This window comes from Nesoenas mayeri (genome assembly GCF_963082525.1).
Source record: "Nesoenas mayeri genome assembly, chromosome: 1".
NCBI classification, from domain to species: Eukaryota; Metazoa; Chordata; class Aves; order Columbiformes; family Columbidae; genus Nesoenas; species Nesoenas mayeri.
The window spans coordinates 31,394,397-31,421,459 of record NC_137541.1 but is presented as its reverse complement, the minus strand read 5'-3'; the positions used below and the strand labels follow the sequence as shown (position 1 = coordinate 31,421,459).

Here is a 27,063-nt window from a genome sequence, read left to right as displayed (position 1 = left end):
GGCTGCTCTTCACACTTTCTGTCTGGGATACTATAAACACATTGTCCCGCAAAGTCAGATCAGCTTTATCAGCTTCTCTTGCTAGCAGTTTCTATAAAATATGGAAACCAGGAAAGCTTTCAACCTCATAATTGTGTTTAGTAATCCCAACTCTGCAGTTCTTATCACCAGGAATGACGTAAGCACCTGGACTGTTATCACACAGAGCTCCAAACAAGTGAGCATCCTGGCAGCACCTTGATAATCACATCCACTTTCTTGGTCTCTTCCTCCACATGACTTGAACTTTTTCCAGGCTGACAAATCACCAGTCATTTACATTGCTACCTTCTATAATATTTAATCTTCAAAATGCCACAGACTCTTCATCACTGGCAAGTAATTCTGCTCATCAAATAGAAATAAGAAATACAAACAGAAGCACAGCTATCCCTTCACTCTTATAGGAACAGTTCAATCTAATGAAGTCCTAGGAGGGTAGAGAGCTAACGGTGGAACTACTAAAAAGAAAAATTCAACTCAAATTCAGAACTGATGAGATTGGTATCACATGTTACATAAAAGCATATGTTGCAAATGAATGTGGGTGTAAAACAGAGGAAACAACAGCCTGGATTTACAACAAAAAAGCATCATCAGCTGAATGAATGGTGCTCTTCAGACTTCCTTTTATAACACCATTTATTTCACCCCTGACTTGGTACCATGCCGTTGTGACTGTCACGTACAAATGATCAGGGTATGTACAATGAGTAAGACCACACACTTAAAACAGAGGCCTGGTGTTTCAAACAAGAACCACATTTCACCTTACCCAGATCACGTTTACAAATCTCTTAGCTAGGCTTTGTTCAGTAAGCAGTTATGTCTTTAACAACGACCAGAAGTAATTTGAGGAAACTCAGAAAAGAGATGTGCAAATCCTCAGGTCAGTAGAAATCATCACAATGATCCATTTTAAATATGATGAATTTTTTTCTATAGGCTACCTACCTCTGTTTAGATGAAGAGAGTTTGTGGTGCCTTCAATGTACACTTAACAATGTAGTTTCATTTTAAGGTAGATATTTAGTTTTCAGGCTTGAGGTAGGTGTTAAGTATTTGTGTGTGCATGTGTCCAAGTGTGCTGGAAGGTAGGGAGTGTGTGTTTGTAAATTTATGTATATGTTTATATGGGTACATACAGTATGCATATATCTGTGTGTAAGCGCGTGCCAGGCACTGACAAAATTATCCATTTAAGAGCATGATTGCTGCTCTTGAAAAGACAGAGATGATAAATACACTTACAATGAGAATGCAAAAGTGTCAGATGACACCATGATTCACAAAACCAGAGCAGTGACAACTGCAGCCATATCTGGACTCTACTTTTTAATGACAAAACATGCAGAAGACTAATTACTTATTAATAACTGAAAAAAGAGAAATGGCAAAAGGAAACAAGAATTTTCAGCTTGATAAAAAAGCTCATCTGTCATAAGCTCATCTGTAAAATGTTCTCTCACTTTACCTCGATGATAACTGCATGTTTAGGGTGAGCTACTGTAAAGAAACAGCTCACAGGAGAGTCTAGAGAGAGGAAATGCCCATCACTGCAGCTTGCTTAAGTGTACCAATAAAAAAAGATCAAAACCGTCTGGGATTCTGGGGCTGCCAGACTGAGGGCAAGTAATATCACAGGCAAACAAAGGCTTCCTAGACCTGAGAACTATCCTACTGCCATCATGACTTACACTCTATGTCAAAAGGATTTTCCAGGAAATATGTTAATGTCAACGTAACACAGGCTAATTGTACGCTATGTGGCAGAAGTATACAGCATGAAACAGAGTGCAAAGAAACGTCCTTCCCTTCACAGGTCACTGCAGAGTCTTACTTTTCACAACAAATAAACCACATTTAAATGTTTGTAGTAGATTTAATTTACAAACACTGGTCAATTCCCCTGGAAAAAGAATGCTTCCATCAGAAAATCAAAGCTCTTAACTCCTCTGGCACCTTCACCACGGCAAGTAACAAACATTGTAGGACTTTAGCAGATTACAATTCAGTTTTAGAACTTGTTTTGTAAATACTTATGGAGATTTGGTAGAGTTCAAGATTTTGCTTTTAAAGAGACTGACATTTTTGAATTGTGAAAATAACGTGAAGAAATAAGTTCATTTTCCCCCTAACACTCCCAGGATGTCCTGTTATGCAGATTTTACATAGATAGGCACATCCACGATATACTCGGGGGCTATTTGGATGGAAATAGAAAAGCTATGGAGCAAGACAGAGACAACCTAGATGTAAACAAGCTGGAACTGCTGGCAGCTGTGCTGTTACAAATAAAATTGCATTCCCCACTGTAGTCTCACTTATCAATTTTGACAGAAGACTGTCCTGACTTCTCATAAACAGCATCGAAAAGGACAAATCACATTGGGTGTCAGATTTGCCAGAATGGATTTGGTTGGTAGCTTACCACAAAGAAACAGAGGGTTATCTCCATTCCACATGGTGGGGAAAAACAATGCTCTGTCCAAGGGGTGGGGGCTCTACCTCATAGGATGAAGTCTAATTTAATCCTCATTTTTTAAAGTCTGGTTAGATTTAAGAATCTCTGACACAAGATTTGTTTACATCAAAGCAGAAAGGAAAAATATCAGCAAGCATTTCTCAAATGCATAATCCAAAAGCAAATACAACACAGAATAATAAATATTTAAAAACAAAATCACTTTCTTGCTGATCCCTGCTTTATAGCTACACTTAGAGGCGCATGCTGCTTTGTGTCCATACAAAGAATGCTCTGGAACAGCAGGATGCTGTAGACAATGATACCAGTGTTTAAAAAAACAAAACAAAACAGAAAAACACAACAAAACCCAGAATTAATATGCTGACATATAGGCATCTATTAATAAAATATCATCTTGCAACTGTGGGAGCAGAACTTGGCCCTGTAGCTGATGAATCCTTTGATAATAAAGAAGGTCCATTTGACATGGGAATTCATTCTCTCCTTGTAGCTATGGAGAGAAAATCTTTGGTGTGCACTACGCTACCATGTAGGAAATCAAACAATGGTGTAAGTTCAGGCACGGCACGCCTGAGAGTGCATATTCAGCAGTCTGACGTGTGACGATCAGTAACAGTCTGATGGCCTTGAGTGGGAGGAGGAAGACACCCAAGTGCCAGCTGAGACTCCTGAGGGGTGAGGACAGGGGATGGATGGCAGTCACTGAGCAGATGGGGGAACGGGTTGGGTTGGATGAACGATGGAGCTGGACTATGAACGTGAGAAAACTTTGATCACAGCACTATGAACAAATCTAGTGTTGCAGTGGGAAGAAGGGTTTAAGCATATGGGAATGAGATGAACACAGCTCTTAATTCTGCAGATCTTCCAGTCTTGGTGTAGCCTTTCTGACTTGCTTTTAAAGGATATTTTAAGCCTTGAACTTAAAGACACATGGTGGACTTCACAGTGAGTGCAACTCACAACGATATCAAAGATGGGGAAAAAAAAAATTCTTTATAGATTACAGGCTTCCTGGCTGCAAAAGCCTCAACAGCTGGCAATGTATCCTCCAGGAACTCACAAACATCCACTTGAACCTCAGTTTTCTCCCTTAGCTAGCACGTGTAATACCAAATCTTCAGACCTCTATCAAAAAGATAAATTGAAAAATCCACCCTTATGGGAAGTATTATACACAAAGTACCCTAAATGCTATTAAAATCCTTCTTTCCCCTATTGTCTGGATGATCATACTTACTGAAAAATAAAATGTCCTCAGCATATTTGGTTATTTCAAACAAGCCATGGACTTACTTTTCTCCCTAATTGTTCCAGCTCCCCATTCATTATCTTTATCGCTGTTCGTTCCTCATGGTGCAGTATGAATGCTAATTTATTAGAAGTGTTTAACTACATCAATATACTTTCTGATGTTATGTATGCATATATGTTTTCACCTGCTTGAGACCCAACACCCCTTCTGCTATGTTCTGCACTTGAGAAAACCATTAATTCTTGCTTTCTGAGCAGAGATCCATGATGAACTGCCTGTATATAGTATTTCTCAGCAGTCAGCTTTGATCCTCACTTTTGGTCTTTCACTCAATATAAGTGTGAAGTTTCAAGGATATGAGAAGAGTTAAAGGTATAATTAACTATTACAGATGATCATATGTAGCTAAGGGTTTTCTTTTCACTAATCTTAGATTCTACATTCTCACTTTCTTCTCACTGAACAAAGTAGGTGGGAATAGCACAGATGAGACAGAAACTCAATCTTGTGGTAAAATGAGATAAGTAGACTGGAGGAGTAACTACTCCATTGTGCAGTGTGTGTGAATATACTAAACTGTCACATTGGCTCACAGCCTCTATTCCAAAGGAGTCCTCTTCTTTTGGGCAATTTTGACAAAAAAATAAAAGAAATAGAATTATTATTACATGTATTTGAAGTAAAAAATTCTGACTTTTCATTAAAGCTCCTATCCTGACCCGCATATTGAAACTCTTTGGCTTTCACCATTGAAAAATAAGAGATACAACTAACGAATCACTGGTCTGAGCCATTTAAGTTGGGGATGGCGGGGGGGGGAATAGAAAGAAACTGTTCAAACCTTACCAGTCAAAATTTGGGATTTCATGGATTTCCAAAATTGGCTCCCCAATCTGTTTTCCAACGAAAATGGCTTTGACATAAAATATTAGAACAGACCTTCTCTTGGTTATCAGGCAGGAATACAGTACTCTGCATCTGCTTAGAAGCCAGTTAACTAGTTAGGACGCTGGAGCACATCTCCTGTGAGGGGAGGCTGAGAGAACTCCATTCAGTTGGCCTTTTGAAGAGAAGTATTTTCTTAAAAATTATTGCTTCCTTCAACACCACATGCCAGGGCCCAGAGAAATCAGAGCCAGACTCTTCCTGCAGCACAGTGACAATCACATAAGAAAACAGACACAAGTTGCTACTCAGGGAATTTCAACTAGATATCAGGAAAGGACTTCTTACCAGAAGGGCAGTCAAACACTGGAAGAGTTGTCCAGAGATGTTGTAGACTGTATACTATAAAACATAACCAACTATTACTATATCAGCTATACAATTGGCATCCACTTCTTCGTCCCTCTACGACAGGCTCTCTCTGCCATTGCTGGACTTGCCTCAAATAGTGGTACTTGAAAGCAACTCAGAAAATTTAGGGGTGAAATCTACTGAAGGGAAAGGGACAATATTAGCACATGACATCTGTGCTAAAACCTTTACAGTGACTTCTCTTACATTTCTGTTTGACATTCATTGTGTTGGAGATTGAGGTCTGGAAAGGACCCAATACCTGCAAAAGCTCTGTCTGCTTGGAAACCAGTCTCTGCACTTGAGACTGCCAGATATATCCTCCTCTGTCCATGAATGCCCTGTTTGATAAACCATGGATCTTCTCAGGAGAAGACCTCTATGTCTGGAGTGTTCCTGACTCTAAGTGTATAAAAACATTCAAATCTGATACACTTCAAAGAGTAGAGGAAAACCTGCTGAAAGGAAGAAGGAATTACGATAAGATCAGGAACTTCAAGCCCCCGATAGAAAGCTATTCCCTTTCCAAAATCACATATACTGCAGCTGTTTCTAAACCTGATTCCCAACTCTCCTAAGTTTAGAGCTCTCTCTAAATTATAGTATGCGCATTTTTCTAGCCAACAAACCTTAGATACACAAAGTCCACAGGTTTATGGGTTATCACAGCTGCAGTTCAAATCAGCTGAGAATCACTTGGCATAACCAACTTTCACTTTTTGCAATAAATTTCACCTATTGCAGGTAAAATCATACTTTATTTTTGCCGTATTTCAAAATGTTACTGCCCAGCACTTGGCTCTGTAAACATCATTATGACTGCCGCCTGCCTGCTTTGGGCCTGAAACGTGTCAAAAGATTTATTTGCCTCATCAGCACCTTCTAAACACCCAGGCAGCCAATCGAAATGGGGAGGCATAACAGATGTGCCAACATCTGCTGCAGCGAGCATTTATCTGGACAGCAGAACATGTAGCTGTAGATTCATACTCCTAACCAGTTACAATTCCACACATTTGGACAGGCTTGATCTACAACTGTGTGAAGGCTATTTTTAAGTATTAATTAAAATCAGGTTGAAAACATAATTTTTCAGTTTTAGACAGCTCTGAGAAATATACTTTCCTGTAATTCGCTTTATGCATTTCAGACACAATAAAGGCAAAATACTATGAAAAAGCTAAACTTAAACTTATAAAATTAGAAATTCTTAGAAAGCACTAAGCTAGCTACATTTCCACCCCACCCATGCTGTTGTTTACTTTGAGATACATTCATATTAAAATATGTATAATCAAAATATGCAAATTTTAATCACATACATGTGCCTATAAATCAAGCACATGAAGCAATAGCCAATGACTTTTAAAACACAATTTCATTTTCCTGGCACCAAAATGAGGTCTATGGGCACCATATCCATGCTGAGCTTCAGCTGCTCAAACTTCTGTTGCACATGGAAATGTCCTCCACCCCCAAACACATACTTGTATAGATTGATGAAATCATGAGATGAAATACAAAGCAAACTCATCATCTGCTTTTTTGATGCACAATACAGTTTCACCTATATTCCTGCTCACCAAACCATGCCCTCCAGGAATGACTATCGCATTCTCTTTGAAGAGCTACCTCATTAAATAAAAAAGCAAACTTCCAGAGAAAAGACCTCTCCTGCTTTTTTGATTTCTGCTCTGAAAGCCCAGCATGCATAATATTGAAACCTTGTTTAATGTCCATTTTCTTGTAAAAGGTTCCGTCTTGCTAGTGGGATTCAGCCCTTGCTTCCTGTGCTCTTGAATTTCCCAGGATATATGCTTTAAAATAGTGACATTATAATAAGCTGGTTGACATGACTTAGGTTATTTTTAAAAGAATATGTAAAAGAAACTATTTTCTCCCATCTTTTGTCTGTATAGTTAGATTCCATGTCTCCAAGAAATACTACACAAACTTTCAAGCACAACACATTTGAAAAATAGTTAAAATAAAACCCTTAGAAACATTTTAACTGGAAAGCATATATGGAGGTATGTGGTATAACAGTATAAAAACTGTCTAAACAAAGCATTTCTCCAAAACAGAAGATTTATAATCCACAGATTTTCATAAATACAAAAATATTGCCAGCACCTTCCTCTTCTCTTGCTGAGTGAAAAACACGTGACATATATTGTAATGTTGCCCAACAATAAAGTGCTGCTGAACTAAGCTCACTTTTCTTCATTTTCCTGGGAAAACATAAGCTCCAACAAGGGAGAATTTTTATTAGCTTTCAGGTGAAATGAAGAGTAACCCTGTGTTTCTTTTATGAAATCATGAAACAAAATAAATATCACTGACGTGATATATTTTCCTCCTATTTTAAAACACAATAAATGGTAATCACTCTGATAAATTTGCCCATGGCAGTTTTGAGTCTTTTTCTTCCCATTCTCTCATGATCCTGTGTAGTTATGGACACAACTAAAGTCACTAAATTGTGATATTCATTACTTAGAGGAGGTGAGATGACAGTAACTTCATCTACTTTGAATGTCAGAATTTTGTGATGACATATAGCAATACACTCAAAATTAACAAACAAACAACAGTGGCAGAAACTACACTGACATCCTCTTCCATTTAAATGATCCAATGACTAGCAAGGAAGAAGAGGGATTTAATGGCCAAAACCGAGATGCACTACAAGTAAAGGCTCTTGGGTTTTACTGCCAGTTCCATCACTGACTGATCTGGCAAGTCTCTCAATAAAACTGTCCTTAGTCCACCTGCTTGTGAATTCCCGTACCAATGCAGGACACAGTAACGCTGAAGAACCTCAGTGGAATAATGCTAACTTTAATTAATTAATACTTGAAAAGTTACTTCAATTCTTAAAAGACAGATGAAAAAGTAAAAGGAAATGACTGCTCCTTTTACTGCTCCTTTGCTCATTTACAGCGTACAATTGGCCAGAGTTAGGGAGAAATTACATATTTATTATTGTCCATGTGTAAATTATGCTGAATTACATCCCCAGGCATTTTAAAAATAAAAACACCAGTGAAATACATAATCTTGAGCTATAGTACACCAAATGTATGCTAAAAGTGTCTCCATTTAATCATTACACAGTGCTATTCAAATAAGTACAGCAAAAAAATATCCCAGTGCCACTTCTCCATTTTAACTGTGACATTTGCCATTTTTACTCCATAGTGACAGTCAGCTGGATCACAGGTCAAGTGTTAGCAGCTCAGAACTCCTTCTGAGTTTAAAGAAAAAAAATTCGAGGAAGGGTTTTAGAAGCCTCGATCATCGTAGTGTTTTCTCAGGGCCAACTGAAACAACTCTATTAATCTATTTACCTGTCCAGGAGACTTCCACACAAGCTTTTCCATGAACAGCTTTAAAGTACAGCCCATCTTTTTCCCTGGATTTGTATGACACAACAGGTAGGAATGGAAACAAAACAAAACAACAAACAAAACACCACCCCATGACACCACAAAGCAGAAAGACTCTCCTGAGCAACCAAGACCACCAATTGCAGGCATACACAATACCTGTTCACTTCCTTCATCACACTTCTTAACGGCAGAAGCTATGTAATATTAAGAACTGCCACAAAAAATCAGAATAACGGTGTCAGTAAAATGTTTCTATACCGTGGGGCATCCATGATGCAGCCATAGGTGGTTATTAACTGATGATCAGAAAATAAACACAGCACGTTAAGTCTCTGAGCTGTTAGATTAGTCCCTTCACCACAGCAGCAGCTGTGTAAGGCAAGGCATGTGCTTTTCCATTGCAAATCTACACCACGTTCACCAGCAAGTATTTTCACATTCCCTGTACCATACCAGGCAGGTCTGATGACAACGGAAAGACACAACCTTGTCCACCATTTCATTTCTCTCTCTCTTGTGCACCCCTTTATATTATTAAATTTTTAAAAATACTTAATAGCTGTACTCTTATCTCAGAAAGGTCTTCTGTTTTGATGGTTACACATGCATCTTCTGGATTAGCTTCACTGTATAGAACCACTCATCAGGTAACAAAACAAAAGACCCTGACTGCAGCGATCAGGAGCACTGCCAGTGTGTGCACAGAAGCTGCTTTCATAAAAGCTGTTTATTCAGGTGTTAGCAATTGAAGCAAGAGCTCCAATTGTGTTGCTGTTAAGTGCCTGCAATGCTCACACAGGGGTGTTTGCAGGCTATCACAGGTCTGAAGGGAGCTGTTACAGGCTATCAGCTCAGTAATCCTCATGTTAAAAAGGCCCTAAATATGTATTTACAAGATAGACAGATCTGTTTGGTTTACTGGTTAAATAAGCTATGTGTTGAAAAGGCCTTAAACATGAATTCACAGTGCAGGCAGGTCTCTCTTGGCCAATGACATCAGTGGTGGGCCTTTCAGTCCAGAGACCACACTTCAGTGGCCCATGGGGGCCTCAATCCACAAGTACTTACATGTTCAAATAACTTTATTCAGATAAACAGCCTCACTCAGATTTCTAATCTGAACACAGTTACTCCTTTTGTTCCAACGGAAAAAAAACCAACAACACAACAATAAAACTGATCACTTCAAAAGTGTTATGTCACGGAAAAGTGACATTTGAATTTGTGCCTGAATACCAACCTTCCCTCATCATGATGGGATGAGCGCTACTGGAAGGGTAAACCAGTGGTTTACCGCTGCATTGCATCTGCACCATGCTCAGGTATGGTGACAGAAACAAAGAGAACAAGATAAAATTTTCCCCTACGGGAATTTTAAGTGTTCAGTGAGAAGGGGCCTACACAAAACCTCACTCATGGCCCATTCTGAAAGTTTTCTAGCTTTTCTCTTCAAGTTCCATTTTTAGTCAGTCGTGAAAATAGCCAACAGCATCCAATCCATAAATGCTCAGGTCAATAGGAAAGCTTAGCAATATCAGTGAGTTTGGATCAGGCCAGAGGTAAACTTAAAGGACTAATCCACATTTACAGTTAACAGATTTATGAGTGCAAATGAACGGCTGTGCATAACCATAAATTATTACATTCAACATGCATGCACACACATTTATTTCCTTATTCTGACTGAAAATCTGTCCCTTGGGCCTACAAAGCAGAACATGAACTGAAGAGTATTAAGCAACCTTTAGAGCACTATGGGTTGCTCTGGCTTAGTAGAGATGTTGATGATGGAGTCAAGCTTCTTTCATATTAAACTTCTAATTTCCAGAAGCCCTATTTTTCAGAGCATAGGAGGAATCAAACTAGCATGTGTGTAGTTTCTAGCTCAGCCTCCACATTTCATAGAGGCATCAGGTGGAAAAATCTCATGTGCCTTTTTGCTCAAAACTCCATGCTCTTTTGTGGCTGCTGTTTCCTGCAGAACCTCTGATCCTTTCATTGTCTTGGACACAAAAGGCTTCATAAAAACACACCACAGAAAGATTTTACCTGCACATGCCTCATGGCTGTCTGTTGATTTAGTGACATGCACTAACTTCCTGAGCAAAATAGTAAAATAAAGAAGCTCTGTGGTTTCTAAGACCTTAAGTGAAGGGCATCAGAATACCTTGTAATTTCCTACAGGGTCAACTTAGCCCTTAGCAACTTGTTAGTGCCCCAATCTGTCAGCACTAGATTTGCGTGCATTAAAACTGGAGTCATCAGACACAGGCGGGCTAACACAATGGCTGCCATTCTGCCTTTTTCACTCTGAAAACGCTAATCCTGGCATGGTGGACCATTTGTGTTGGTTTTCCAGCCTCCTGCAAGCAGGAGTACTGGAAGCAGTACTGGAAGCATTGTACTGAAGCAGTCACCTGTGCCTTTGCCTAAAAATTAGAATAATGAGAGTTAAAAAGTCTTTTAGACAGTTACGCTGGTCTCCTTTCCACATCTTCATCAACTAACACCTAAACTCCCTCCAAAAAAAACCCTTTCAGTTCTGAGAGCAAGCTTCAGCCTACTCTTCCTCATCTATGCAACAGTTACCTCAACCCACTGCAATGCCTTATCAAGGATGTCTACTTTTGCTGTTTGTAAGAAGTATTCAGCTAGAAATAAGAATCTTTTCCTCAGATATATGAGATTTTAAAAGCTGTAATTCCCCAGAGACACTGGTTCTCACAACAGAAACCAATAACTTCTCACTTTGCTTTTACTCAAAAGCTACTTCAATACCTGGACGGTACGAAGGTCTCTGCCCTTGGATAAGGACTTGTTGACTAAACAACACTACGTGCTTGTAACATATTTTCTTCTGCTACTCTTGAAGGGCAGTCTTCTCAGACTGAATATGTAGGACCAGACATCAGCGATGCTTTCTGTTGTCAAGCTTTACATTTACAACATACTGATTGTTTGTATTTGTTCATTTTGTTTGGGGGGTTTTGTTGTTTTTGTTGTTGTTTGCATGTTTGCTTACCTATATTTTCACAGATCCACCATTTGAACCCATAATTTCTGTATTATGGCCAACATTCCAAAGCAAGTATATGATGTTTCACTCTCCTGGATAGTAGGTTCAGAAACATTATTAAAGAAGTGCATGTCCATTAGCTTATTTAATCCTCTCCAGCACCAGTATCCTCTATTATTACATGGACAGATTTTAGAGTCATGTTTAACACTGATCTACTGGGGGCTGTGATGCTTTGAGGCCTTTAGCCTCATTGGTACCAGAGAGTGTGATGTATACTCTAAAATCATATGATGTAATTCCAGCAGCACAACAGCCACTCACAGCCAGACCGCGTGGGTTTGTCCTGAATCTCTCTGGCTCTCTTTCAGTGATATTGACTGCAAGTCCAACTGAGCATTTACAAATCACTCAATATCTGCTTTATCTTAAAAGTCCTCATGGGTATCTGGCTACACCAGCGTGGCAAATCTTTTGACCTCTTTCTGCCAACTGACTGATGCTGGCTCTGATCCCTGTCTCAGTATCTACCAACAATTTGGATTCCTTTTGGACAAGTTTTGTAGCAGCAGCATAAGGATGCTTAAGCTGGCTATCAGCAGTCTCCCAGCTTCATCATCTTTCCAGCCATTTGTTTAAGTATGGTACTGCATGGAGCCTAATGAGCCTTCCAGGGAGTTCATGCTTCCAAGACAATTGGCTCATACTTGAGTTTATTGCGCTGTGACAATCTGAGCACAACCCACTGGGTTTTTCTAGCTTACAAATGGAGTAGAAGAGTCTTGTAATTGTTTAATTCTACCAAATCCACTGGCAAGCATATCCCCAGTGCTGGCTATTGTATGTGATCCTCCTGTTTGTTTCTTGTAGTGGTAACTCAGGTACTTAAACACCAGCACATATGTGTAAGCAAGTTCCAAGCTAATCAAAGCTTTACAGAACATTTCCTTTCTTGGAAAATATTTTTGGTTTTAGCACCCCAGTTGCTAGTGATCTTATTTTCTTACTTCCTCATTTGGCTGAGTATTTTGCATTTGTGTCCCAGAACTGATGCATTCATCACTTATAAACCATTTCTAGGAAATAATGAAGTGCTGCTCTTGTTCTTTTTCTGCTCACTGTCTTATTTCAATGCCTTTCTGAAATCTCCAGGTTTAGCTTTGAATTAATCTAAAAATTATTAAGTTTGTCATGGAGACCTGTGAGCTTCGTACCTGTGTCCTTTTAGTACAATGGAGACACTAACATGCGCTTAGTTAACTGGACCATATTCCTAACACCAGGCACCTCTTTTGCTGTGTGTGATTAGTTAAGGTTCACACCAGAAAGTTGTCATGAAATAAAAATGAATGACAAAATCAGGGAGCACTGATACAATCCTCCTTCTACAGAAGGCACAGTAGTAACAATAAACCTCTTTCCCGTAAACACGGAGAAATCAAATGGTGGGAGACAGGGGATCTGTGCTTCTGCAACCCCCAGAGTGACATGAGCAGAGATTCTGCACCCTCTCTTCTTGCTGCTTTTACCTTAGATAGTGGATGGACAATGCTGACTTTATAAGCTGTTGTCTTCCCAAGTGCTTGAGCATTTTTTCCTTCCCTGATGCTGCTGCCACAGCACAGCAGCTTGTGGAGCTATGCTGGAAATCAGACCAGGCAGCTGGGCTAGTTTAAAAACAACCTTTCTAAAAATCTATTTAAAAAAAAAATACTACTTCTCACATCTGTTTCATAAAAAGTAATGCTGGCATAACTGAGAGGCCAGAAAACATCAGGGCAAGGGTGGGACCGAGTGGCCACAGCAGGGTACACCTAAGCCAATACTGTTGTAGGGACCTTAACAGCATTGGACCACAGCCTCTGCTCTGCTCACTGTCCTGCTGCTTCTCCCCCAGATCAGCATCAGCAGATAGTAAATCCCTTTTGACTCTGTTCTTTGTGAGACTTTTTTTTGGATGGAGAGATATATCTCTGGGGACAATGCTCTCAATTGTTGCATATACTAGTTACAGCAAAGGAACTTAATGTCTTATGAGGACCTTAAATACAGATAATACATCCAATGAGTAACCTAAATCATAATATTACCATAGGGGCTTAAATTTTGGGAATGTCTTCCTTGTTTAAAGCTCCGCTAGTTAAAGGTTCTGAGATGTTCTTGTTTCTCCTTCAAAACTTTCATATTTAGTATAATGTATTCTTCTCAAAGGAAGCTAGACAGTTCCTTCCCTATTTAAATTTCAAATGAAACACTTTTTTTCAGTCACTCATTGAATTTGCCTTGGGCAACTGAATCATAGCTGACAGCAAATTAATGACTATGATGGTGTGATTAGTAGCAATTACAGGCAACTGAGAACCTGTCCAAGCATTTGCCGCTGTCACAATACTTATGCCAGCTATTATTAGGGATTAATAATGGTCATAAAGAGGACTTGATTCCACCAGGTAGACTCTTTATAAATTTGAAATATGTTAGTATTTTAACATGTCACTGATATTCTCAATAAATGGTGAAAATTATTTTAATCTAACCATTATTTTACTAACATTCTTTCTGGATGCTAGCTTATTTAAATATTATTAGAACAATTGTTTCTATTACATTTGAGGAAGAAGTACCATAAACAAACACACTTGACAGAAAAATTTAATATTACATTACACATGGGGAATCAAAACAGAACTTAAGCCCTGAGACTCCCAGGCTGTGAGATATCACACCAAAACCCAACTGGGAAGAAATAATGATTTCACTAATCCCTAGTAATGATTTTTTGAGGACTTTAAATATAAGTTTGCTTGTTCTGATTGAGATTCAATAAGTAGATGTTATTGGATTTTTCTGCATCCTGGGGGAAGAACTTCACATTCCCCAGGCTGCTAGAAGCAAAGAACAGTGACCTGAACATGCAGTAGAGCATCTTATCTGCTGAAGACACGATAAAAGTGAACACACTGCATATTTGCCAAAGCTTTCGTCATTCATTTCATTTCCAAATGTCAACCAGTTATGTGAAGCCTTTAAAAAGGTTTCTTAAGGTAGAGCAAACAGGAGGACAGGATATTTTTAATCTTGTGCTAAATATATTTAATTATTTATAGTCACTCCTATTTAAAATACAGTAACTTGAACTTAGGCAAAGACTCAGCACTGTTTAATAATAAAAAGAACCATCTGCTTCTTATGCCTGTCCCTACAAATATTTTGTTACTGGATGATCATGGAAAACATGAAAAGCTAACGACTGGCAGACAAGAAGACTATTTATACATTGAAATGAAAATCTAATGAAGAGCAAGATAACCAACCACATGTCATCATTTTGGGAAGCCTCACATAATGATTTTCCAATGACTCAGAAACGCATTCACCCTTATCATGGGCGAGTACAATGCACTAAGAGCAATGGGAGGTTTGTGGTACAAAGCACAATTTCTTATAACTGCAATATTTACAATATCAAATATCAAAGAGCAGGTAAATAGAAATTACATTCATTTTCATAGTTGCAGCCTGATCTTACAAACACTCACAAGCATATGGAAGACTGATCCCTAAGGTGTGAGACACAAGGCAAATTAATTCTTAAAATTAGGGGAGAAAAAGCAGTTAAGTTTCCAGTTACCATTTTTAATTTCAGAAAGGCTTGCTTTAAACTGTGAAACCAAAGCATCTGAGTTATAGTCTCCAATGTGCAAAGAGGGAACATGTTTAAAAAGCCTCCTGGAGTTGTATGTCGCCACCCACACTTCATGTGTGTAGCCTAGCTCCAGTAAAGCCTGTGACATTACATAAGTATAAAATAAAATAATCTTTGATGTCAATTTTTTAAGAAGTATCCCTACTATTATTTTTCTCAGAAGACCCTGCTATCAGCTGTGCAAACACTGTATCTGTAATAACAGTAAGAGAGGCAGCAGTGTGCCAGTGATCTTACCTCATACTCAAAGTCCTCTGCTCTATCTGCATCAGCAGGCAGGCTGGAAAGATACTCATTACCATCATAAAATTCATGCTCCACTGGGTGAAGAGAATGGCAGCTATGTGGAACAAAGCAGTACAACAACAGCAAATAAGCCAATAGGGTTTTTTTTAATTAAAAAGTGATTTAGAACCCCCACTTCTCTGTACTATAGTTTTCTCATCTCTGGAATGCTACTCTGAATGGCCTGACAGCCTGAAAGAAACTGTGCAAAGAAGTTGCAAGGACTCTTTTATTTTCAAAAGCTCATACTCCAGATGAGCTCATTTTGCTGGGTTCATTTTCTGTCAGATATACACAGGGTGTTTTCTTAAAAGGATCTGTTTTGGGCCAAACTACTTGATTGTGACAATTTGGGATTCCTTATGCTCATACATGTACATAACTCCAGATTCACGTGCTATGTCATGGCTGGGGGCAACTCACCAATTATTTGGTTATAAAATATTGAACATCCACACTCTACAACTCATATCAGGCTCACAAATTGTTCAAGAACTTTCATAGAACAACTGCATTATCCTCTTCTGTTAAAGTGCTAACCGGGTGGCTAAGGGCATTTGAGTAACTGCACACTTAGAAATGTCAGTAAACTGCACTGTTAAATGGGCTTGGAGCACAAGGAAAGAGGTCTTGCAAATGCGCACTTAGGTGCAGCCTTTGACCCAAAGCTGGATCCCAACCACACAGCACCCAGTGTGGATCTACCTTAGCAGAGGTAGGAAACTTTCCCTCATGTTGAGGGCATAGGAACTTCAGTCACAGTAGCAGGCAGTTTAGTAATATCCAGTAACTCAAATATCCAGTAGGCTCAATCCAGCATTTGGGTGGCAAGTTCTCTCTGAGACAATCATCTACCTAGCTTACCTAGAACTTCTAAAAATGAAGCTACATCCAAGTAAAAAGCGGTATGTTCTCTACTATTAACAGCATCAATTCTGCAGAGATGCATGGCATGCCAGTAAGTCAGTGGGAAAGCTCTAGAGCTATCGTAGTTGTGCTGGCTACAGAGAGAGGGCAAGAATCAACCACTACATGGTGTTACGCATGAAGTGGAGCACCAAGAGGAAGAAGCCTATTCCTCATTTTGAATAGGCACCACTTGCTGATGTTTGCATTCAATTAAGTTTCAAATAGTATCTATTCAACCAAGGGATAATTTAATTAATATCATTTGACAGGTAAAATTGTACTTTTGATCTCAAGTTTTTGAATTGTTTTGCTTTAGATAATCCATAAGCGGAGTTTACAAAAATGGTAACTAAAGACCAGATGGGACACTGGTTATGAATGACATAATTTATTTAAAATGTTCCTTAGACTTTTTCAAGAGAAGACTAAGAGCCTCCCACTGCAATGCCTCAATCCCCCAGGTAAACAGCAGGAGAAGATAACCCATACCTGTCTGAGAGCAGAAAAGGGCAGATATCAGGAACTGGTGGCGTGGAAGGTCTTAGTTTGGCCAGAGCCATGATGTGCTCAAAAGTGATGTCAGTCTGAGTGCTGGCGTCCACAAGCCGAACATCCTGAGAGCTACCATGAGCTTTGCTAATTGGGGCTCGTCGTAAAACCTGAACTACAATTGGCTCCTTGGCATTGCGAAAAGCTTCCACTGCCTCTTCATGAGTGGCCTTGGAGAGGTCCTTCCCATTGACCTAAAGAAAAGGAGAAAAATATACTAAAGATTACTCTCAAGAGCATAAAAACATAGGTGTAAGATATAGGGGGATCAATCATTTGTGCAATACATCAAACAACAGCTGACATTGACTGGACCTTATTTTGGCATCCATGCAAGAGGGAAGATAAAGCTGGAGGGAGAAAGAAATTCTTTAATCTATTCTACCAATTAGAAACAGTTTGAACTCTTCCATAACTGTCCCAATGGAATCTGAATACGGCAAAGAAACTACAGCATTTTAAAAGGACATTCAAAATTATTTCCTTCATGCTATTTTATTTACCTCATAAAATACAAATAAAAAAGGAGAGGTGCCTTTAATTTTCAATTTCAGCATTTTCCATGGCATGCAACTGTTTCAAAGGATTTCTGGCACAGCATTGTTATTAATGCAGATGTCAATAAACTTGTCTCTGATGTCTAAAAAGAAACAAGGCAAATTTTCAATGTTTTGTCACTTATCTACTGTGGCCATTATACAATCATTAAGACCAAAGATAGGAAGATTTGACTAACACAGTCAGCTGCTGCTGTTTAAGGAAAGAGGAATCTAAATGAAACAAACTGAAGATACAATTTGTTACAAACAGACAAATAATAAGCCAAACAAAATTATGCTACAAATGCAGCATAGCTTGGCAGAACTGCAAGACTGTGGCAAGGTTTCTCTCTGCTACGAGCAAAGCAGCAAATTCCTCCTAGTCTAGATGAGGTCTTCTGGTATCAAAAAAGTTAACTGCAAGGCTGAGTGATGCTAAATTCACATGAATTGTGAAGTGTTTAGGGCAAACTTGCCAAGTATCAGCACCCTACAAACCATGAGGGCTAATTTGCCAACGGCAGTCAGTAGCAAAGCCCGTGGACACAGGGGCTGTGCAACATCCTTACATAGAAAATACAACTTCGCTGTTTCCAAAGCCATGGGACTGCTGTTGACTGCTGCACAGGACCTAACTGTTGTGAGCTACTGTGAAGACAAGATGATCCTCTGCCAGGGTAGAAAGGCAGGGTTTTCTAGTAGGAAATGTGAATATCTAAGGGCAAGAAAGAATCATTAAAATTTACATCCCTGGGAAAATCACACTGGCAGGAAATCAGGATTCTACTGTAAGTTCATGCCCAAATTACTTCTCACAGAATCACACAGAATCACAGAATGTTAGGGATTGGAAGGGACCTTGAAAGATCATCTAGTCCAATCCCCCTGCTGGAGCAGGAACACCTAGATGAGGTTATGCAGGAAGGCATTCAAGCAAGTCTTGAATGCCTCCAGAGGAGACTCCACAACCTCCCTGGGCAGCCTGTTCCCGTATCTGTCACCCTCACCATGAAGAAGTTTCTTCTCAAATTTAAGTGGAACCGTTTGTGTTCCAGTTTGTACCCATTACCCCTTGTCCTATCATTGGTTGTCACCAAGAAGAGCCTGGCTCGATCCTCGTGACACTCACCCTTTATATATCTGTAAACATTAATAAGGTCACCCCTCAGCCTCCTCCAAGCTAAAGAGACCCAGCTTCCTCAGCCTTTCCTCATAAGGGAGATGCTCCACTCCCTTAATCATCTTTGTTGCCCTGCGCTGGACTCGCTCCAGCAGCTCCCTGTCCTTCTGGAACTGAGGGGCACTTTTGTTTTACAGACAGTGAAGTTGTAGAACTTCTGCTTAATGAACTAACCCTAAACCCTCCCCAGAAATGAGTCCTAACTGACTTTTCCCCAATGTCTACAAATACTGATTGAAAACAAACTTGCTTTGCCACATCATTCTTTCATTTAGGAAATTCTTGAAACTTTCTTGTCAAAAAAGGAAAAACAATACCAGGAAACTCAAAGGACCCATTCAGCAGCCTTCAATATCATTGTTAAGCTTGTCAGCAGAAGCATCTGCAACTAAAGAAAGCCATATTCAAGACAACACAGGCAACCATAATCCTGTCTATTCATTCTATTAATTCTATTCCAGAGTGTGTGCTTGAGTATAAGGTAGAACTATCTTTCCTCTGACACAGCTTCTAAACAAGCAGCACGTTTCTAGTCACATTACTCAAGAAGACATGCAAAATAACCACACTGTAGTGCAGCCACAAATGTAAAGGTCAATTGATCTAACTAGCACTGATGCTGTACATGGTGATGAGAAGGCTAGAAATTACCCAAACAGATTTCTATACATAAAAAAGCTCAAAACTCCCTGTACTGAAGGTCTGAGATCCCCAGAAGTACCATACCACTGTAGCCTAGACTGCAAACAAGTAATATGAGTGGCAGCTAGCCTAGTCACCTAAGTTTAATGCATATGTGCACTTTATCTGATGACTGAAATCAAGACTTTATGTTAAGATTTTATCATTTAAATTATCATTCATCAAATTATAACCCTGAGTTATGTTAATCTAAGTACCTGGGAAAATATCAGTGGTATATAAGAGGAAGGACCAGAACAGTGCAAGAAGAAGTTACAAGAAAATAAAGGAAATTTCCCCAAGGAGTGAGCTTCTGCAAACGCTCTGAGTAATTCCCATTCTTAAAGCCCCAGGAACAGAAAAATTACTTCCCTGCTGCCCAAAACCCTTTCAATATTTTTTAAGTTTCGGACAACAGGTATGGTGCTTCTCCTACAAGCAAATGCTTGAGAATAAATACTACACAGCACTGTATCATTTTTTCCCCTATTCAAGTATAAACCACAATCATTCTGTGTCCCAGTTGAACCACATGGTGATTTTTGGCACAAGCTGACCATATCACAGATCTGCATCAGCAAAGCAAGAAGATACTTCGATAGCATACAAAATGTATTATTAGATTTTTTTGGAAAATCAGAAGCTCTGTTTATTTACATCAGTCAATACTTATCACTTATTCTGAGGAAACAGACATAATTTCACAACAATGCCATTTACATGCAAATTTTATTTCCAAAGAATAATATTATTTTAAAATCACGAGTGTCAAAAATCACAAAAGATATGCATTTTCATTTATCCTGGGAATCTATGGCTAACCTCTATTTTCATTTATTTGTCTATTTAGTTTAAGACTTTAAAAAAATTACATCCTTCATGTTGGTTTCTTATGAAATACAAGCTCTTCAAACATCCAATACTTGTTTAAATTGTCACTTGATGTTCATCAACACACTTGGTTGATCTGCATAAAGGTCACCTAATTTATGAATGCCGCTTTTCTCAGAAGAAAATCTATAGCTGAATTACTCTGTGCTGTCAGTTGTCCTGCCCACTTGGGGCTGGGAAGAGAAAATTTATTTTAAAACCTAAAGCCAGTGCGACAGACGGGGTTGGAAGCCCTCCTCATGTAGCTTCTTTAAGGGTTTTCTGCCTCTTGCATTATCCCCCAACTTAACACCCACATATAGTTACCCTGGGAGCTGTAGACAGCTGAGCACTTATTTACAGCAAACCACTTACAGGTTCTTAGTGGATGATGAAATAAATTCCTTGCCTTGCAAAGGTTACTTTCAGTGGAATCCAGGGTACTATTTTAAGTGGATAGAGAAATCAGTCACTTTTAACAGTCAACACAAAGACATGGGAATACATTTGTTGTAGCAGATGGGCTAATTAATCCACAAGCAAGTTGTGAATGTTAAGTAAAGAATATATCTTTTCTCATGTAAGCCATCCTCCAGCCCTGTTTGATTAAGCTTCTGTTTAATGGACAATTACAGAATCACAGAATGGTTGGGGTTGGAAGTGATCTCTGAAGATCATCTAGTCCAACACACCTGCTAAAGCAGGTTCACCTAGAGCAGATCGCACAGCAACGTGTCCAGGCGGGTTTTGAATGTCTCCAGAGAAGGAGACTCCACAACCTCTCTGGGCAGCCTGTTCCAGTGCTCTGGCATCCTCAAAATAAAGAAGTTTCTCCTCATGTTTAGATGGAATCTCCCATGCTTCAGTCTGTGCCCATTGCCCTTCATCCTATCGTTGGGCACCACTGAAAGGAGTCTGGTTCCATCCTCTTGACATCCACCCTTGAGATATTTATAAACATTGATGAGATCCCCTCTCAGCCTTCTCTTCTCCAGGCTGAACAGACCCAGCTCTCTCAGTCTCTCCTTATAAGAAAGATGCTCCAGACCCCTAATCATCTTTGTAGCCTGCTGCTGGACTCCCTCCAGTAATTCCTTATCCTTCTTAAATTGTGGGGCCCAGAACTGGATGCAGTACTCCAGATGTGCCCTCACCAGGGCAGAGTAGAGGGGGAGGAGAGACTCCCTTGACCTGGTGGTCACACTCTTCTTAATGTACCTCAGGATACTGTTGGCCTTCTTGGACACAAGGGCACACCGTTGACTCATGGTCAACCTGTTCTCGACCAGAACTCCCAGGTCCTTCTTTGCAGTGCTGCTTTCTAGTAGTTCCGCCCCTAACCTGTACTGATGCCTGGGGTTATTCCTCCCCAGGTGCAGGACCTTACACTTGCTAGTGTTGAAATTCATCAGGTTCTTCTCTGCCAAGTCCTCCTGTCTGTCCAGGTCTCACTGAATGGCAGCACAGCTTTCTGGTGTGTCAGCCCTTCCTCCCAGTTTGGTATCATCCGCAAACTTGCTGCGAGTGCACTCAGTCTATTCATCCAGGTCATTGATGAACACATTGAACAGGGCTGGACCCAGAACTGATCCCTGGGGAACCCCACTAACTACAGGCCTCCTCTGCACTGTTGATCACAACCCTCTGAGCTCTGCCACTCAGCCAGCTCATGATCCATCTCATTGTGCATTCATCCAGCCTGCACTTCCTGAACTTGCCTGTGAGGATGTAGTGAGAGACGGTGACAAAAGCCGTGCTGAAGTCAAGATAGACAACATCCACTGCTCTTATCTCGTCTACCCAGTCAGTCATACCATCACAGAAGGCTATCAGGTTGGTCAAACATGATTTTCCTTTGATGAACCCATGCTGACTACTCCTGAAAACCTTCTTTTCCTCCACATGCTTGGAGATGATGTCCAGAATGAGCTGTTCCATCACCTTTCCAGAGATGGAGGTGAGGCTGACTGGCCTGTAGGTTTCTGGGTCATCCTTCTTGCCCTTTTTGAAGACCGGCATGACACTGGCTTTCTTCCAGTCCTCAGGCACCTCTCTTGTTCTCCAAGAATCTCCTGACCCATCCTGTTCTGGACACATCGCAAAGTCTGGGCCACTTATCAACATCTCCCCCAGAATGACGGCTGACCACTACCTGGGTTCTGGCCATCCCCTTCTTGCTCTAAATCCAGCCACATGCCAAACTTCATAATCATCAGAAAATAAACAAGCAAACGTGCTTTGTCTTTAATGCACAAATCAACTGACATTGGCCAACTGCCACTTCCAAGGCAAGCACCATGTATGGAGGTTTATTCCCACTTACACAGATGTGGACAGTAGAGAAGGAAGGAGGGACAAGATTATGTAACAAAACACTGACTATGAAAAAATATAGGCAAATGGTTATTAGGTTATCCTTGTGCTTTGGATTCTAAAAAGAAATTTAAAATAAATAAATAAATAAATAAAAATCAGTCCTTCAATGAAGGACTTCTTCCAGGATTTAAGTGCCTGTGACTGAGAAATGAAATAGTCTTGTCTTCTAACACTTTTCTGACGTTTATAATTTCTTTTAATCCTGGCCAGAATTTTTGAATCAAGACAGGCCAGAAATGTTGATATGTTTCCTGTACTCTTTACTTCCCCCTGATTAAGACAGAAGGGAAAAAAAGAAACAGGGAAGAAGGGAATAGTGAAAAAAAAAGAAAAAAAAGATGTGTAGTTATGTGACTGTAACCATCACAAAAGGTGTCATTAGCAGCTCATGAGATAACCTCCTATCCTCAGCAAATACCTGGCACATGCAAGTTGAAATTTAAGATCAGCTCTGCTGAAATAAAATCCTTGGAGACCCCTCCATTCAATCAGTAAGGGCAAAGGGAAGAATAATCAGAGTGTTCTGCTAGAGCAGAGACGTCCAGACACAAGAGTTTCCCAGTAAAATGACAGAGATGCTGTCTGACATGACGGTGGAGTTCACACAAGGCTCACTGTCCTCAGAGATTTCAACACCCAGGCAAGAGATGCCTCTGACCTGACAGGTGCTAAATCTGCTCTCATCACAGCAGTCTCTTCACCTCCAACCCCTTGCCCCAAATACATCCATGCTACCACACCCTGAGTGCATCCTTGGATGGCAAACTGGCACAAAGGATCGAACACTGTCCCTTAGTCTGACTTTTGGGACAGGAATTTGAACCCTTCCTAACTGCAAGCCACTGAAAAAAGAACAAAACCGTACTTACCACCTTTCTCCCAGATGTACAGTGTTCAGCACACAAAGACTCTGGAAAACTTCCATTGCTGAGGATCACCAGCTGTGGGGATCCCTGGGCAGGACAGGGGAGCACAGGACACATGAGCTACCAGTGACACGCACACTGGAGAGGACACTGCCATGGTTCTGTTAACACCAACGTGACTGCTCATCTACAGAAATGGCATTCGACACGTTGACCTTTTAGGTTGCAGTTCAGTACTAAGCTGCATTTCTTGGGCAAGTTAATCTGAAAGGCAGCAATTTCAGCCGTTACCCAATAGCACTATCTCAGTCAGGGTTCAGGCAAGTTCACTAAAGGCACCACTTTTATTGCACTGGTTAATGACATTTCCTCTTCCTTAGCCGGATGAGTTAGCGATGCTTGTTCCCATTTGATCCTTTGTTGCCCTGGCTGCCCAATCACATCCCTCTTGAAAGCTACACAAGCAGCTGAACACACAGGCCCTGGCTGCTTCCCTCAGGCTGATCCACAGGCTTGTAATCAGAATTACATCTCCATTACCTGCAGAGCTGAGGCTTGTCCTGTTTGATAGGCCATGTAGCTGGTTCAACAATACTGAACAGACCCAGGCAATGCCCAGCACTGCAGACTTCTGTGCATCTTCCTATGCATAACCAGCACCACTTCCATTTCCCAGTATTTAGCAGAAATCTGCTGTGGTCGAAAAGCCTATGGTTAAGCCTTAAGCTCAGCAGGGCAAAAGAAATGCTGCAAGAAGTGAGAAAACATAAAAATATACCTGTTTCCACTCTGTAAAGCTTTCTTCAAGGGGCAGACAACTCAGTGATTTCCCAGCAATTCTGATTATCTAAAAAGCAGCTGTGGGAAAAAAGTACCCTTCTCTCAATTGACCTCAAGGCGATGCTTCATTTTGTCAGACTTGTCCACTGCAATCAGTGCATCTGTGGGCAGGTCTGACAGCTGGAACTGCTGTCTGTGAAGGACATGACACATCCCCAAAAGACCCCAGCAAGGAGCTGGACACTGCTTGGAAGTACTGTCTGACAAGCTCTCCTAGGGAATTCAAAAGACTTTTAAACTGGATTGTAAAAAGTACGCCAGGTAGATGTACAGGGAATGAAGAAAAAGCTCCACCACAACAGCAAACTAGTGAGCAAGATAATTAATACAGAAGTGCTTGTGCAGCTTTAGTTCTCCAACAAATACAAACTGTAGTTCAAGATCTTTTTCTCCATGATTTTACCTTCTCTATCCAGTCATCTCAAGCTAAAACAAAACCACTATCACAAGAAGTGTCTCCCAAATCTTTGCAGAATTGTGTTCTGTGTCTTGAAAGAAAATAAAGATCCACTGTAAGCAAAAAAAATCACTGAATAATTGCCCTCCTCTCCTGCCCCTCCTTTTAGGAGGAGGTTTTGGATTCTAAAGTCCAAATGTATTGAATACCTATTTGCATTTAGGGTATTAAATATAGGAAAAGGATGGTGTTTTAGATAGACACCTATAGCCTGCTTCCAGCTGGCTGGGTTAGGCATAACCATCATTCAGCATAAATAACTCTGAGCATTTAAATCTCCTCTAACAGTGTATGAAAAATCAGGCAAAATGTCCACCCTGGGAGACACCTGACATTTCCACGTGTAAAGTCTCTTTGGGGATCTGGTCCCTTACCTTGAGAAGCATTTCAGAAAAACACCTGGGTCCTAAAATGCCACATTCACACCTCCAAGATAACTATGCCCACTCCAACAAGTTTAAAAGCACTACCGAATTAGCAGCTTTAAACTGTGGCCCAAATGCGACCTGAACTCCTGCACTCCATAACATGAGGCTTGGCAGCCTGCGTAACTGCAAAATAGACCCTCCACCTACTCACTGTGTGTTAGAATGATGCCCAGCTCACATCGACGCTTTCAAGCCCTTTAGTCCTGATGTTTGGCAACATCAGAACAGCTCAGAAAGCTCAGCCCAGAAAGCACAGCAACAGCTCAGAAAAGATTCACTTGAGTTTTGAAAGAGAGAATGTACTATTATCTGCAATTCTCTTAGCTTGTGTTATTTGCACTTCTCTTGGTTTGTGAGTGAAAATACCAAATTAAATTTAAGAATCACTGCATTAGTCTCACAGTGAGCTGCCCCGAGACAAGTGCTGGTAGATACGCATACGTGAGCAGCTGTTACTCTCCTTTACCGACTCCCTCAGTCCACCCAGCAGACATATTACTAGTTGCTATGGCCATCTTTCTTGCATCTTCTTCCAGCTGGTATTCCCAGTCTCATTCTCCTCTGCTTTGCTTTGCTACCTCTGGTCTCTCTCTACCCTCCTTTCTCTTAGGCTGTCTCCTCTTCTCACTTTGCCCTTTTCTTTCAGTGTGGACCATATTTTGCTCCCCAGGCTTTTCCTTTATCTCATGCCTCCCAACCCAGTGTCTTCCATCTTTCCTTTCCTGAACCCTTCCCCACAAAGACCTCCCACTGTCCTCTCACTGAACCTGTCCCCTTCCCGTGGGTGGGGACACTGGTACTTGTCATTCTCCCACAGCAACAGCTGGACATTCTGAACACCCGTGACATGTGTCTTCACTGGCACCTCCCGGTACCAACACAAACACTCAGCCAACCCAGATGGTGATGTAACAAGGCTGGAGTGTATTCAACATGTAAATTGCTTTTAATATTGACAAACAGTTTTTCTGATGATATTAGGATTCTGCCTGAGGGCAATAAAGACTAAACTAGCTGTGGCATACATAAAATATATTGAGTTACTTCTTGATATAATTAGACCATCATTTACTACATTAATCACTGTAAACTTTTTCTATTTGTGGATAGGACATTATATAAATCTCTTGTAAGATCTATCACATACAACAACTCCTTGATGGTGGAGAAAAATATATTCAAAGGCCAGTGTGTGTGCTCAGAACAAATAATTTTTAACTCTAAGCCCCTGCACTGAATGCTGTATTCTCCTGTGAACTTCACAGTGCCTCTGCTCTACCACAAGCTCACTCTCCAATTTCACTTCCAGGGTATGTGCTTTTCTCAGGAAAGAAGCACTTCAAAAGGTAGTTGCCATTAAAGTTTTAGGAGATCAAATTAATGAAATTCTTTAATCATCTGTATTTCCCAAAGAATAATGGAAGGGCTTAATGGCAGATTTCAGGACTGTAAATAACGTGTAGTCACTTTTCTCCTTTTCAGGGAATCATATTCTACATTTCACTAACAAAAAAAGTCTCTGTTTCACCTCTAAAAAGACCTCCAGCCTTCCATGAACTCATCTATGGCTGGCATCACCACATGAATGTCACACTTATCACTGTCATAACAATTCATCCATATACAGATGCTTGAAACTCCTGGTCTCCTCTGAACCGAGTAGTTTAAAAAGATAGATGGCTGCCTTCTGGCTAATTGTGGGAGTTCTTTCATTACTATAAAAAGACTTTTTATATCTCAAGTGACTTTATAAGCAGTGAATAATGAGACTTAAAGTCTTTGGAAAAGAGTCCACTGATCAAATGCTAGGATAACTTATGGGCACAGTGACCTTTTCCTCAGTAAGAGACTCCAAACTGCTGCTGTTGGCACATTATTAAAATTCCCCATT

At 40.3% G+C, this 27,063-nt stretch overlaps 1 protein-coding gene across 2 annotated transcripts in view; it reads right to left on the bottom strand.

The window, feature by feature from the left end:
- Positions 1-27,063, bottom strand: part of PDZRN4 (PDZ domain containing ring finger 4) — a gene marked incomplete at both ends in the record, with an annotated part of 247,573 nt that overhangs the window by 25,409 nt on the left and 195,101 nt on the right. For both annotated transcript variants that reach the window (XM_080346990.1, XM_080346991.1), the window contains 2 exons: positions 15,430-15,532; positions 16,876-17,129. In XM_080346990.1, coding sequence (XP_080203116.1) covers positions 15,430-15,532; positions 16,876-17,129 — 357 coding nt within the window. The remainder of the gene's footprint in view (positions 1-15,429; positions 15,533-16,875; positions 17,130-27,063) is intronic.